At 34.8% G+C, this 16,950-nt stretch overlaps 1 protein-coding gene across 1 annotated transcript; it reads left to right on the top strand.

Annotated features, from left to right (window-relative positions):
• Positions 1 to 7,599: 7,599 nt before the first annotated feature.
• On the top strand, positions 7,600 to 15,766 carry LOC146535295 (ELAV-like protein 4). The gene has a single exon (XM_085190823.1). The coding sequence runs from the start codon at positions 7,707 to 7,709 to the stop codon at positions 8,766 to 8,768; it is 1,062 nt and encodes a 353-aa protein (XP_085046949.1). The 5' UTR covers positions 7,600 to 7,706; the 3' UTR covers positions 8,769 to 15,766.
• Positions 15,767 to 16,950: the final 1,184 nt, after the last annotated feature.

Here is a 16,950-nt window from a genome sequence, read left to right as displayed (position 1 = left end):
TTTAAACCATATATTACAGTGTCTTTATAATTGCAAGCATTAACTATTATATAAATAAGGTAGATCATTTAATTTTTAGCTGAAAATAATCCTATTTATTTTGATTTCGTATTTACTTGTTTTTTCAGTTAGGTCCAAAAAGCTATAACCAAACGTTAAGACATTTAAATTCCTGTTTACGTAGAATACAATTCAGAAAATAAACAATATAAATTATGATGAAAATTACAAATATTACTATCTGTAATTTTTTTCGTAAAGGATTTATTTAAATAAATTAAAAAAAATAAGCACCTAAACATTTAATATTTCCACAGCCATCTCCTATACTATAAGGGCCCGTCCCCGTCCCCTGGTTACGGAGATAAGAGACACCGCATAAACTAATTATAACTGCGCACACGCACTCGGACACGCGACGCGAAGCGATTTGTATGGAGTAGTAACTTTTATTATTCTACTATTAATATTATAAATGTGAAAGTTTGAGTTTGAATACATCTTGTATGTCTGGTCCACTTTCACGCAATAACTACTGAACGGTTTTAGATGAAACTTCACTGTAATATGACAAAACTGAAGAATTTTGATTGAAAGTGCTAATCTCAGATATGAATTGAATTGAAAAAAGTTTTTTTTTGTTAGCAATTTGCTGGAACCTGGAAACCCAGTGCAAAGACGCTCCGTTCCGAATAAGACATTTCCGTTCCCCACAGAATTCAGAGGCATTGCGTGTTGAGTGGTGGAATTTAACGCCGCGCTTTACCTCGTTACCAGAGCGATGACATGAAAATATTAAATATATCATTTCCTAGAGTGTGACTCGAACCCACAAACTGTTGCGTGTATACTTGCACGCTTGTGCCTCTGGCCTCCGATTGGCCTCAAAAAGATTAATATTATTCTACATATAAACATACTTGTAAGAAAAAATTGGAAACGAAACTTGTTTGAAATAAAATAAGCGATATTCAAAACCACAAGAAACACACTAAAAACTTCCATAGCAAGACAAGTATACTAGAAACTCATGTTTTATTCATATTTCCTAACAACTTATCTAATGTAGGTAGGTATACTACAGCTACGAAAACTTTACCTTCACAAAGCTTTAACTAGCTTATGAAAAGTTCTCTCCATATTTGTTGACGGTCGTGATATAAAATCCGCACATGTTTGGCACGAGCGACGGCACAGAGTAATGTCATATTTATAACGAGGTTTTGTAAAAAGGGAAAAAATAAAATATATATTTTTTGACAATATATAAAAAAAGTGCGAGATTTTTTGTAAATAAACTTATAAATTATCAATTTTCACATTAGGTATTTATTAATAAATTATATATATATATAATAAATTAGTATTATATATATAATAAATTAGTATTTACCAAATTTCTAATATTTGATATTAATATTAAAAAACTGTATGACTTCCAGAAAAAAAGGACCTTGAGTACCTGAACCTGAACTCTAAAAATGTAGAAAACAGTATAATAATTATGTCATATTAATCTGACTGCAGCTAAGTGCAACAAGTGCTAACAAATGCGAGGAAATGCTATTAAATGTATACATACTAACAGACTTCCACCAATTGACTTTTTTACCCCAATTTATCTAAAATGTGTAAAAAATGAGAAAGAGATTTTCTTACCATACCTACCATGTTATAAACGTGAAGTTTTTTTTTTTACTTTTTACTGCTTCTCGCTATATCCTACTACTGTATAGTAAGTAGAGAAGGCAAAGCGAACCTAGTGCTAACATATAATTTCAGTACCATTACGGAACTCAACGCCGCGCTCTGTTTTATTACCAGAGCCACATAATAAAAGTAATTATTTCCCCCAAATTTACTCAAAAGAATAAAAAAAAATAAAAAATTAAAAGTCCTCTACAAAACCTAATCTACTCTAGTCTCTACACCACTATGTAAATGGCATGCACGAAATATTTATGTCCTGTTGAATAATTCAGCGCATTAAAACACAGCGTGCGTGACTACACCGTAATGTGGGGCTTAGGTTCGATTCCCGTTGATTGTTACGTAGATATACGTAACAGCTGACCCTGTGACAGATTGTTTTTATGTCCAAACGTGTTTATGCCAATTATTATTGTAAGTTAGTTTTAATAATAACTTTGATAAGGGGTGCGATTTTTATGTTATTTTTATTATTTATTTATCCAACTATAAATAAGAATTTAAAATTTTAATCTGTGCTTTGTTATAATTTGGCCATAATATGAAAAGTTTTATATTTGTGAAAATATAATTATATTTTAAGTATAAATTGAAAATGTATTATTCGCAATAATTTCAATAGTAGGTAGTATATTATAATATATTTTTATTTCTAATTTAAGTACACTTTTTTTAGCTTCACGCTGTTTCACTTACAGCAGGGAAGTTAGGGAAAACATGGGTATCTAGTTCCTCAATAAGACATATCCGTATCCGAATTCTGGAGGCATTGCGTGTTGAGTGGCGGAACTCAACGCCGTAACTTTTTTCTTCGCTTTTCACAATTATATATTTTTATATTTCTAATATAATTTCACGCTATCCCACTGCTCAATTGTAGAGCTTTGCAAGGATTGATGTTTCTAGATATATTTTTCAATGGGCCTGGATTTTAGCTTTGAAGGGAGATTTGTTCGTACTATTATGTTTTTTATTTTTTGGGGTTCGGTGATGTGTATCATCGTTTTGTATTTTTGTATTTTTTTTTTATTTAGTTGTTGTTTAATGTTTGTTATTTAGTTTACCTTTTAGTATAACGACAAAACGGTAATAAACATTTTTGAATTTAAAAAAGATTTTTTTGTATTTTCCAGCGTTAAATTTCTGGACACAAAGTGTGCCTGACTGTAAGCGTGACTGGTGAGTTGGATCCCTACTAGAGAAATGAAATATTTATTGAAATTTATATTATCATTTCTTCGCTTTTTTGTCGAAGCAAAGCACAGCGTTGACCTCCGCCACTTCAGTGTCTATGGTACATATAATAAAAAATAATATTTACAAGATATATTTGTCTAACCAGGAAACCCTTATTCAATAGCATTACGAAAATAACACTTGTATTCGGCCTACAAAACTGAGTGCGGACGTTGACCCCAGGGGCGGCCACCCTGATTGAGTTTGTTTCCATTACTTTCACATCCAAATTCTGAATACAATAATATCTATAATTCACTTGTATTAAGTGAACCTCTGGCTTATTTTTGTAAAATATTATTTTGGATTCCACACCCAAAAGGTAAAAATGTAAATACGACTTCGATATCCGTCCGTCCGTTTCGTCCAAGCTGTAACTCATGAACAATACAATATAACAATAAATACTAAAAACAATAATAAAATATATATAATAATAAAACAATAAATACTAAAAACTAAAAGTAAATACAATTACAATCGATTCAAATTTAGTTTCTTTGATATTATTGTATAGCTACGAATTTATATTAATTAGGTACAATTCAACCTACTAAAAGTAACAAAAATATTTGCTTAGTATCATTAATTGGAGAAACCTACAAAGAAATATCATTTCTAAAGTATAGAAAGCGTAATTAAGTTATATTTATATTTCTTTGCTATGGAAACCAACATCCACCCTAATAGCGACTGAAAAAGCCACTAACACCCTAATATAGACATTATCAATCAAAAATCACCCCTAAAGTTTAAAAATAAGGCTGTTTTTACGTTAAATATAAAAGAAAATCATTAAATTGCCTAGAAATATTGCACAATTTGTTTTGAACCTATTACTATGGGGTTAAGTAATATTTTAGAACGAACTTTATTCTCTTTTTAAGTGTCATTCAAAAAGAAATCGTATTTGAAAGTAATAAGGTATATTTTATGTAATTACATGTTAATAGAGTTTGTGATATACGTAAGGGAAGAAAATGTTACAGTTCCTCGATAACGATTTATAAAGAACAAAAAAAAAGCTATCTCAGGCGAACGTTGTTTTAAAAGTACTGCTTTTTTTCTTTAGCGATTTGCGAAAAGAATCTAGTGTTAAGATTCTTCGTTCTCCATGCACCTTATCTACGGGACATTAGAAGGTGGAACTCATTTAATATTTATAACTGATCGAAAAAAGGATATAGAGTGAGTTATTTGTAAGTTCTCTATATTTTTAAGATTTTTAAAGCGCTGTTCCATATTTATGAAAGAATGAAAATTACTTTTTAAAAAATGTTTAAAAATCGAACATAGCGAGATTTGAACCCGCGCCTCTTCGATATTCTCCGCCCTCCGTCAGTAACAACGTCGACGACGTACTCGTATCTTAATGAGAAGTAATGTTTAAAACACTTGGGGCGAGTTCAAATCCCGTTACTTTCAGTTTTATACTTTTTTTTAAAAAAGGGGTTTCTCTTACTTTTGTCTAAAAATTGAGAAAATAAACACTCAAATGGTAACAAATAAATCCTGTGTTCATTTATGATTAGTGTAAACATAAAATTATTTTCAAAGTAAGTAGGTACTTACACAGAAAAAAACAAACGTGATAAAAGCCATTTTAAAAAACACTAGAGTCGCTTTAGCTTTTCAGCGGCGTTCTATGGAACACGCTATATAACGAGAGGCTTTGTAGCGGCGCAGTTAGAGCTAAATTACCATTTAAATTGTTTCATATACAGAGTGATACAATTTTATATTATATTTATATTTTTTGTGAACGTTGCTTCACTTTTTTTTCGTATAGCAGAATAGGCAGCGGGAGCTAAGTGCTAAAACACTCTGTTGGGCTAATTTATTGAAATTTTGTGATAGACAGTCTCAAGTACGAAAAAATACATAAAAAATACAAAAGCCAGCGTCATTTTTAAAAGAAGTTATTTATATTACTGGTAGTTATGAATATGCTATATATAGGTAGTCGTGGCGCAGGAACACAAACACGATGGTGGTGGGTTCGATCTAAACTCAAGGGAATGATTATTTTAAATCTACTTTCATTTCCCAACCCTAGTAGTTTAAAAAATCGACGGAGAGATTAAACGTGAGTGTCTTGACACAAAATTGCCTAGTCTACTACTTTATTGTTAGAAACGTGATGCTGTAAAGTAAACTAGTAGATGGCTTTTTCCATAAATTCCTTTAGCAAGACAAACTATTAATCAAAACTTAAAGACAAATACATCTAATATATTTAATAATATGCATAATAATTAACAACCTGTATAAGCTGGTACAGGTAAATTCCACAGAGTAATCTAACTTGCAAAGCGATTCGAGGAGACAATTATTTATACAGCGCTACGTATTAAGCGCCTGCGGACAAACGAAGTCGTTAGCAATATTAGGTCTTTCATAAGAATATATTTACACCATAGTGGTACAGTGGAAGCAACTAGCTATTTACGCTGGTTGATGGAGGAAATTATTAAATATTAATTATTATTAATAAGATTAATTCGAATTTTCCATTTTGGCGAGACAAAGTGCGGCGTTGGGTTACGAAAACGTCGAATGTATTTAGATCCAGTGGAAAGTGCATAACTGATTGTTTTTACTTTAGATTTCCCTTGTCTACCTCGCTACGAGAAAAGTGTTGAACTATCTTTATATAATCGAAAACAGAATTTTCATTTTCATTTTTTTGAACTAAGGTATAACATTTATGAAATATATATATTGACAGGTTAAGGTTAGTGGATTAGTTACTTACTGTCTACAATAAGTGCTTTATCTATCTTTGTATGTATCTTTATCCGTTAACGGCGATCAGTAAAGCGAAAACATTTTGAAATTCTACACCTGAGGTGAAAGAAATATTATACTCGTGGGCTTATGATATTAATATTAAAACTTTTGGGTTTTGTTGGAAGTTAAAGATACTTTTAAAGTAAAAAAAAAAACACCAATTTGTTCTTTGTTATATCCCGTCACGTTCTTTCAAGTTTCACTCGGGGAATATAAATAAAAAAAGGCATTATCACGCATTTTCTCACAGAAGCACAGGTAGTGATAGTGAGGCAGGCAGGCAGTGATAGAAGTGATGGAACTCAACACCGTGCAAATGTATTATTAATATAGAAAATATTTTGTTTGAAACTATAAAAAAAAACAAAAAAAAAAACATTTATTCCCTTCTTCGTTAGTTGTAAATAAGTATTCGTTTATATATGTAGGTTACATTTGGCAGCTTGTTTTGGCCGGGACAGTGAGGCTGCGTCGGTAGCCTTTTGGGCACCGCGCCATGAACCAAATTATGAAGATATGATTGGCTGCTCTTTAAGTTTCATTTGAATATAGATAGAATATGTAAATATGTTTTATTTTTTATCTGTTAAGAAAGATTAAAAAATATAAATTTTGATATATGTAAAATAAAGCGTAGAGCTAGATAATACAAATGTTTTTTTAACATTTTTTAAAATGTTATTCCACACTGATTTAGAAAACGTATAAAAATTTGAACGTATCGGGACTCGGACCCGCGTCTCCTTTCGGAAACCTGATCGGTTTCCACTACGTTCGAATTTTTATACGTTTTCTAAATTAGTAAATGTTTTTTCTTTCGACAAAAGTATAATGAAAACTGTTAATTAATACATTTTTAAAGATTATTTTCGCACGCAAACACTTCAAGTAACGTTTATTCATAATAAAATCGATGTAAAACAATGACTGCTTATTTAATATCATTTAAAAGACAATTAACATCTCTGAGAGCGGTTGTTTATAGATAATGAGGACCCGTACCAGAATTTTGACCTTTCAGAATTGTTCAACTTGTACCCAAGTACTGTTGACCTTATGAACTCTATTTATATTCACTTTTTTCACAGTTTTTGACCTATTGTTAGTTTTTGCGTATCTAATATTTATGAGGTCTTATCTATACTAATATTTTTAGGCTTAAAAGTTTATTTCACTTAGAACAGTGGGACAGTGACATTTGCCATACTTATATACATAATCTCCTAATTATTTCTATTTTACCAAGTGGAAGTAAAATTTAACCTTACCTTTAAATAACAAAGTACTTTAAGCAATACTAATAAAAAAATATTCAAAAGAAATCATTTACTACTGAAAAAGAAATATTATTGTAATATATTTACTTAGCAAAAACATTACTACTATTTAAACATTAATTATCAATGAATGCGATACGTTTTTTTAACGTAAAAATACGATTTTATTAGCTTCTGCTGTGCGTGTGTGCTTATTTATTTATTTATCCCCATAAGTAATAATAGTAAATAATTTGTACAAACTCCTTGCCAAATAATACAATTATCGGCAAGAAACAATTTCACATAATAAATACTAACACTTAGAGTTGCTCCAGAAATCTTTGGGGTCACATTTTATTACTGAAATATCAAGGAGTGAGCTTTTTAGGTCGTTGGGATGGGTGAGGTGGTTAATTTCTTTGTCCTTCGCGTGTAAGGTCGGTATTCGCGTACGCGGTAGCTGCTGGCTGCCTAGTTCCGAGCTCCCGGGATAAATCGATCCGCTATATCTGGTTTTTTCGGACACTATACCAACGAGGAGGGGTGAACGAACCGGGTTATGTAAGGCGGATCGATAGCCCGGGCATGCGCGCACCCCGCTTCCAACCCTCGCATAATCGTTCTTGCGGGCCGCCGTAACGGACGTGCCGTGTTTTGTTTTTACCGCGTTTTGTTTCCCTTTCGTTCTTTCCGTTTATGATTTAAGCCACCATGTCGAAAGGCGACGGTGAACAGCAAAATGGCTCTGGCGAGGAGTCCAAGACCAATCTCATCATCAATTACCTGCCGCAGAGCATGACCCAGGAGGAGATCAGGAGCCTGTTCTCCAGTATCGGCGAGGTGGAGTCCTGTAAGCTAATACGCAATAAGGGAGCGGCCTTTCCGGATGCGCTGAACCACGCACTGCACGGTGGCGGACAGAGCCTAGGATACGCCTTCGTCAACTACCACCGCCCCGAAGATGCCGAGAAGGCGATCGCGACCCTCAACGGACTGAGGCTGCAGAACAAAACTATCAAGGTATCATACGCGAGACCGAGCAGCGAGGCCATCAAGGGGGCAAATTTGTACGTCTCCGGCCTACCAAAGACAATGACTCAATCTGAGTTAGAGAGATTATTCAGTCCGTACGGCCGTATCATCACATCGCGCATCCTTTGCGAAAACTCGGGCGGGCGACCTTTCACCGGTGGAGAACAGGGGCTGTCAAAAGGAGTCGGGTTCATCCGTTTCGATCAAAGAGTGGAAGCTGAGAGAGCAATTCAAGAATTAAACGGAACAGTGCCTAAAGGAGCGACGGAGCCGATTACAGTGAAGTTTGCGAATAACCCGAGCAACAATGGAAAAGCACTGGCGCCGCTCGCCGCATACCTGCCGGCAGCGCTGCGCTTTCCAGCACCTTTGGGCAGATTCAGTTCAGGCAAGTCCCTTCTCGCTATTAACAAAGGTCTCCAACGTTACAGTCCGCTCGCTGGCGAGCTACTGGGAGGCGTGCTGCCAGGCGCCGTTGGCTCAGAATGGTGCATCTTTGTTTACAATTTGGCCCCGGAAACGGAGGAGAACGTCCTCTGGCAGCTATTCGGGCCTTTTGGCGCCGTCCAAAGCGTAAAAGTGATTCGCGACCTGCAAACGAACAAGTGCAAGGGGTACGGGTTCATAACGATGACGAACTACGACGAGGCGGTGGTCGCGATCCAGTCTCTCAACGGGTACACGCTTGGGAACAGAGTGCTTCAGGTCAGTTTCAAGACGAACAAGATCAAGACGATCTAAATCGTCGAACACGGCCTAGCAGGACGCTAGGACGGCACTGCAGGCGCGCACCCATACATACACATATATCGGCGGACATCATCACCGCCAAGGACCTGATCAGACTGTCTTCCCGACTAGACGGCCCACCAGGGCATTTTGTACATTAATTGTATATTTAATTGATTAGCTCATTAGCTCTTTGTTCGACGCCCGCCATTTTCCCTCAACTGGGTTAAGTGTTACGGAAATCAAAATGGCGTGAGGCCACCGCGCATGTCCGGACGACCTCCGGGCCGTGGCGGGCGCCGGACGGAGAGCTCGAGCCCGCAATAATAATTTAAGACGAGGCATCTAATGCTCTGACGACGACAACCATACATATTAATAGTCAATAACGTGACAATCAACTTCGCTTATGAAAGGTTGTGGTAATCGAGGAATAGTTATCGATTAATAAAATAATTAGCAATAATAGCCTAATGCTACTCTACATGCTACATGGCGAGATATCGTGTGTACGGCGGCCGGCTCGCCTCTAGTAATATTTGCCAAATGTATCGTCACTCAGGGAGATAGCAGACCGGCCAGAGCCTCCGGCGAGGCGCTCGACCCAACTAAAATAGAGTTATTGTTAAAGATTGGAAAATATATATTATCTATACTTATATTTTAATCATATATTAATCTAATTAAGAATGAAAACTAATCAAAAACTGTGATAGGTTTTGATAAAATTTTAAAAAATAATAAAAGAAAGATTCTCGGGATATGAATTGTCGTCGGCGTCGCGGGTGCAGCACGCGTCCACGCGGCCGCGCGACCTGGAGGGCGTAGTAGGTTAGTTTTTGAGAAACATTTTGAGGTGACTAGAAATCGGATTACGCTTAAGGGCGGTGTCAGATGGCACGCGCAATCAAAGGATGGAAAATCGATGGAGCTCTCCCGAGCCCGGGCAAGGGAGATACGGGGAGAGGGTTGTGGGGGTAGGGAGGTGTAGTAGATAGATGGGGGGGGGTCGGTATGGGGGTGGCTGATGCGAAGGGGTGGCTTCCCCCTCGCGCCGCCCGCACGCGAGCGAGAGGGAACTAGCCGGTCACACGGTGACGAGAATGGTCCGTTCGCGGAACAATGGTGCATACTAGTCTAACGATGTCGTTTCGTAAAAAAATCGATATCTAAACATATTATGATCGGTACCTGCTATATTAATAATGTATGGATGCGACCCTGCGTCTATTCGAAGTAGGCTTTAATTGTCTTAGTTTAAATAAAAATTTGTAAATAGAGAAAAGTTGTTTAAATATATATAAAGTAAAGCTCTCGCGTCAGCGCCAGAAGCGCCACCGATCACAAATAATGACTTCAACCCGAACAAACATCGAACTTGAATAGATATATTATCGTGCCGTCCTAACGACCCTACGATTTTTGTAAAAAAATATATACTTAATATATAAAAACAGTTTTGTAACATTTCAGATATTAATAAATAGGTACTCATTACTTACCAAAGATGGAGATTTAAATTTACAAGTATTTATATATTTATTATAAATGTAAAACGTGCAATAACTGATAGCCAGTAATTAATAAAAATATATTAAAGAAAATGACTCGAAGAGGCGTCGGTAGACATTGTAGTGTCTGTGGGTGCGTGGGCCGCGTTTGTTTACTATTTATTGTAAACTTCGTTTAACCGAGCGAGCCACCATTTCGATTAATTTATCTAATTAATTGTAATTATTAATGAAAAATTGAAAAAAAAAATCGCTTTATTTGATTCAGCTTTTATCCGCTTATTCCAATTTAGTCATAATATGTTTTATTATTAGATGTACTGTATTAATTTAGATGAATTGTGAGTTACCTTCGACCGCGCGTCGTTCCGTTGCTAAAAGAAAAAAGAAAATGGCTGAACTGTCATAATTTTTATTAAAATAAAGAAGTAATGTAAGTATTTACGACAGAACGGCGCGCGGTAATCGTTTGATTTATTTATTGATATGGTATTAATATTTGGTACAGTTGCTGAAACTGGTGGACGTTCGGAGTGCGATGCACAAGTTTTGCAAACTAAGTAATTAATATTCTATTGTAGTCGTCTTTAGGTTTAAATAATTGTTGTGTTTTGTGTTGTCTCGATTCAGTATTTTTAACTAGTCAACGTCTTAATATACTTACCTTTAGGTAAATCTGAGTCGAATGTTGACGGATAATTGTAATCATAATTTTTTCTGTCTCTGTTCTTAGATTAACTCTCATTCATTTAGCGTATGTGCAATTATATGTATTTTACGTCTATTCATATTTATTATTAGGTGTGCATTTAAATTTAATTATTTAATATTTAATTTAATTATTTAATATTGTATTTTAATTCATAATATAAAGAAAGGTGACCCAGAATTGATTTATTTATTAGGGAAATATATCGGGCGATTAAACCATGTTATATACTTACGGTTATTTAAAAATGGAATATTTTGTTCGAGATCCGTGCGTTATACCTACGTTTGTTCCGTTCCGTTCCGTTTCTAATAATAATAAAAGTAATTAATTTCTAGTAATTATCACTTTATCTTGTAAAAGTGTACGTTGAATCGAAAACAATAACACCAAAAGTATTGTAATGAAAACTCATCGACTTTTATAGATAATAAATAAAATAATGTAAATTTTGAAAATGCAAATATTTTGGAATGAAACGTTGGTTAGGATTTTGGTAGGTGACTATATAGTCGCTTAGTGTTCATATTAGTAGAATGTTTTGTGCGTTACCCCTCTTCTTTCGGACATAATTAATAAAAAAATATATTAATAATGATTAATGTTAAATTAATAATAGTGCTCAATAGGTAGAGGGCGCGAGCCTGTTTCTAGAATAATAATATATGAAAACTGGAAAAGCAATAATATTATAAAATGTGAATTTTTAAATCATAACACACCGTTAGGTATGCTACAATATAATTAACATAATATTTTTATATGTATTTTAAATATACTGTAATTCATATCTTCATAGATATAAGTGGCCGATACGCAAAACGTTCTACTAATAGCGTGTGATCGAGGCGTTTATGACTATCGACTGTTGTCTGTCTGTCTGTCGACATCTCGACATATGTATAGAAAAAAATTAAGAAGGCTGTTTGTAAAAGCAATAAATTTTAAAACACCATTTGGAACTTTTAATAGTTCACATTTAATTGAAAGAAAAGTGCGTTCCGAAATCGGTAGTCATTTATGCTTTAGTATCGCAAAGTATCCACGCGTCGTGGATACAGGACAGAATTGGGCTAATTTTAATTGCAATTAACAACTAAATATTAATAATTGATTATTTGTTTGTGCGAAAATCACAGATAAAAATTAATTAATTGTTAATTGAAGTATAAGAGTCAACGACTATTTTTTTTTATTCATTGTGATTTGCGCTCAAAGAAATGGTTTCTTATTATTATTTAATTGTTAATTGCAGTTAAAATTTACCTAAGTCTGGTACGGTCGAATGTAAACAACCCCGATAGCTGACAAGGGATTATCAGACCTATTACTAATAGCGTAACGGCTAATTTTTGAATGGTGTTTTGATGCATTTTTTAAGAAATTTAATAAAAAAAACTAATATTAAAAATAAACGTAATTATTGGCATTCCAGAAACAATACTCTAATACGCATAGGCTAATTGACATTGAGGCTGTGAAATTAGCAAAATAAAAATAAAAAATACACGTGGCGAATGATCTTTATAAATAAAGTGTGGTGATAAGTGGTGACGCAGAATGGTCGAGTATTTTTGTAATATTCGGTAGAAATGGTATGTGAGAGTTGAGCTTTCGCGCCTTTTTTGACATTGACACTTGACAGGTGTCAGGTGTAGTGTTGTGCGTGAGCGTGTGTGTGAGCCCACGTTCCATTACGCTCAGATGACATTTCTACTTTCGTTCTGTGGGTGGTATCATACAATCACGCGTACAAATACAAGGTTAATGGCCCATATTTAATAAGTAAATCAATTGACAAATCCGAATGATAATGCGTGAACCGTTGACTGTCCAAATATAAATAGTGATGGAAAAAGCTGATAGCGTTTTCTATTCAGTAAGCTTAATCATGATGTAGGTGATAAGGAATGGCCTTAGCCTCGGACACGGGCACAAATACAAAACGGTGGCCGAGTCATACGCCATTCCCTTAGTTAAGACACAAATTGAAGAAATGAAATCTTCCATAGGAAATAATACGTAAGTTAAAAGTTCGCTGGTGAGAATATTCCAATGTACAGTCGTGGATCGTATAGTATATACTAAACGCGGTAATTCTAGTCAAATGCTCAATATTTAATGTGGCGTTTAGTGTTGCGAGACGAGCGCCGACGGGTTGAAATATTTTCATGTTCGCGTTCACTCGAGACATCGACTAAATGTGTTACTATTACTTCATACGTCAGAGAGCTAGTGAAACGATTAAATTGCACAACACCTACTCTTCAGCTGAGAGGGCTATATTGTTGTAAAATTATTAAAACTTTAATACCTACGTTTGCTCATCAAGTACTTCCTCGTGTTTTGGATGCGTTTCTCTTCTTGCCTAGTTAACTTAGATCTTTAATTAATAGTTTTATAATATATAGCCGTTCCGCCGCTATCCACTCCTAGCGAATGTTCATTTCCCTTGTGAGAGCATACGACAGCGTTTTTAAACCGAGCCAATCACAATCAATTTAAAAATTTTAAAAAATAGATTCTATTAAAATTTATAGACTTAAGATATTAATCACCTTATGATGCATTTTGTATTGAAATATATATAAAAAAATATATCCAATAATAAATCGGTGCCGTATGTAATCGCAACCATCATTATAGACAGTGAATTTACAAAGCCGGTGCAAGAGTGTATAAAATGTGAACATAATTAAAAAAAAAAACGATTTCTGAACGTATTTTTCAAAGTTAGCATTTTGGTTAAGCAAAGGAATTGCAATAAATAGTTAAATGAACTGGCATCGGAGCAGCTTCGGGTGTACAGCCGAATAGTTTCGAATTTAATAAAAAAAATATAAAAATTGTAATATCATATAATATCAATTTCACTGTCTATTTATTAGGTTATTTTCGGTGTTGATTCCTCTTAATTGCACAACGGTTCGTTCCCATTCCGTGACAGAACAACGAAGCGCACCGTTAGGTCGCACGGGTTTTGAAATTAACGCTGTATACAGACATATACATATTTTATATAGATAACTTTCAACGGAGGCCTAATATATGATAGACGGGCACACAACGGGTAACGGGTAACGGGTAACCGACGCGATGGGAACAAACTCGTTAGCAGTGTAGAATGTGATACCTAATACAATATAGTAGTTCATTCATATTCATCGTAATGGCCGAAGGTTGCAAATGGTGTTGTACCCAACTTCCACTTTGTATAACGCTAGCGAGTAATTAGAAAATGCAACGTAAGATAAAAAAAATAATTATGTAAGTATTTTACCAAACTCCAAGTAAGTTCTAGAAGCAATCATATTTATAATGTGAATGACGTCAGCTGTCACCGGTTGGACGCGCTGACTACAATTTGATACAAAGACGTATTTTATAAATCGTGCGTAAAAAATTAGTGATCCAAAAAAAAAAATGTCTCAAGATCTTCCGTAAATCAGTGGCGTTTGATTTTCGTCTATTTATTAATTAAATTTAAGATGTAGGTGTCTGTGTTGGTCATATTAACAGATTTAGTTGTTGTGCGCGACGCCGGGACCCGCGCGCGCCCTCGCGCGCACACCCGCGCGCACGGCTTGCCGCGTCGTTACCTAATATTAGGTATTTCTATATTCTTATTGTCTGTTTAAACGATTACCTCTCTCATTATAGCTTTTGTGAAGACATTTAATTTGCACAAGATACCGTAGTGAACTAAGATCGAGGCTAAACCTGAATTTGTGGCGATTCCCGACAGGCTCGTGTGTGCTTCGTCTTGTTTCTCAATGGCGGGAACTTAAAGCAATTGATTATGTAGAAATTGATATAACATATAAACTCGAAAGTTATAAAATAACTGAAAATAATATTTTCATATTATAATGCACAAGAGTAAAACGACAAAGTCCACACGATGCTGCGGGAGCCGCATTTTAATTGTTCCTCAAAATATTTTCTTATAAAATATAACAAAAAAAATATATCTCTATCATAACGGAAATGAAACGGTTGCCATAATATATGTACCTGTACAAAAGATATCACCCCAATAATAATTCCTATATGTTTTTTATAAAGAGAGCGAAAACAATCGAGTACAAAACAATAATTATTTTTGGATTGTAAAAATGAATTTTCCAAATTTTAGGTCACCGGGTCACGCAACCGTTTGTTTCCCGTTGAAAGCTGAAACCTCCCACTACAAGTCAGTTTTAGCGTCATCTTAAGGGCTTCGTACAGATACCTAGTTATCAAATAGATTAAGGCACGGCTACCCCAAGGACGGCAGGGAAGAGGGGATGTCAGTAGCGTTGCCGTAGTGTATTTAACAACGGGCCAGTACGGAGCCATTAGACTAAATGTTGTTCCCTATATTTTGTAAGGCTGCGGTGTTCCGAAACACGCAGAACCCCCCACGGGTAATATGAAAAGTCGTTTATTGAAAAGTTTTTACGCGTTTCGGAACACCCCACGACCGTTCTTTATTTAAAGTTCGGTAGAAATTTTTGAAAATACTCATTCCTAAAGTATAAGGCATTATTAACCAAAATATTTACATCTGTAGTTACTTGGCTGTTTTAAGTATTAATTCATTAATTAATTAAATAATATTTTCCACGTAATTTATGTGTCTATGATTATTAATTTATTGGAATTAATTATTAATTGAATAATAATTAAAAAAAATAATGAAAAATTGTCACATTCTCTTCACTTTATACAATAGTTTTTACAATATGATATTTAATATCCTCAATGGTTGTAACTATACATTTCTTGTTCTAAATATATAAAAAACCCGATTTCACTGTCATTTTATTTTATTCCTATTCCACTAGCTTTAATTAATTGAACATCAACAAATTGCAATATTAAGAAATTTTCATATTCACACAGTTTAGCAATTAATTTTGAAAGGCTAAATTTAAAAAAAATACCTTCACACAGAGTAAGCAGAGTGAACCTAGTGTTTAGACATTCCGTTCCCCACTTTCGACAATTGGATATATTGCGTGTTGAGTGATGGAATTCAACGTCGCGCTTCGTCTACCAGACCATGGAAATGAAAATAAGTAAAATATAATAATTTCCTAAGTGGGGAATGAACCTACAAACATCGCATTTGCAGTCGGAAGTTGTCTCATAAAGACATGCTCATTATTACATTTTTTGTTACACGCTGTATCCCGCAAATAAGTGCATGAACATATTGCGCTTGAACGTATACCTACGGTGGTTGTGGATTCAATCCCAAATTAGTTTCCCCCTCTGGTGGACTAAACGCGGCATAGAGTTCCTCAATTCCTCACTCTTCCAATATGTGAAATATTCTCACAAATTGAAAGTGGGACGGGGTGTCCCGGGACGGGATATACGGGATAAAATGTGAAGAACAACTAATTTTCATTTCTTCGCTTTTGCAAGCGTGCACTAAAGTTCCGTCACTCAACACGCAATGCCACCAAAATTTGTTGGTCTCTTAACGAGAATGGAGTCAGCACTATATTCCCAAGTTTTCCTCTGGCTACCCTGCATTACCTGTGTGACATATAGCGTGAAGCTAAAAAAGTTACCTTAATAGATATAATACTCAAGCGAAAAAATCTAATTAATTTATTCCCCCAAGTTAGAATCGAACACGCACATGCGGGATTTACAGCCAGTGCCAACTGCCACTGCCCCGCGATGTATTTCATCTATTAACATATTTACTAAAATGGCTTTATAGCAAAACTTGGATTGTAGCCAAGTCAACATAACTAAATAAGCTACTCGAATTTCATGTTGAAAACTTAAATAAGTATATTCTTGTAAATCACATTTGAACTCATTTTCATTTTCTAATTTTGTAGAAAAGGTTGACCTTTATGAATTAAATATTTAAAAATAAATATTCATTAATTTAAGTTAATTTGTGAGCTACGTTGTACCTGTAACCTCTGAAGAGTATTACCACTATTTAGATCCTGGCCGCATCATTAGATCA

The sequence above is a fragment of the Heliconius melpomene genome, chromosome 10, assembly GCF_056956725.1.
Source record: "Heliconius melpomene rosina isolate 202511_hmr_F chromosome 10, ASM5695672v1, whole genome shotgun sequence".
Taxonomy (NCBI): Eukaryota; Metazoa; Arthropoda; class Insecta; order Lepidoptera; family Nymphalidae; genus Heliconius; species Heliconius melpomene.
This window is presented reverse-complemented; position numbering and strand designations above follow the sequence as displayed.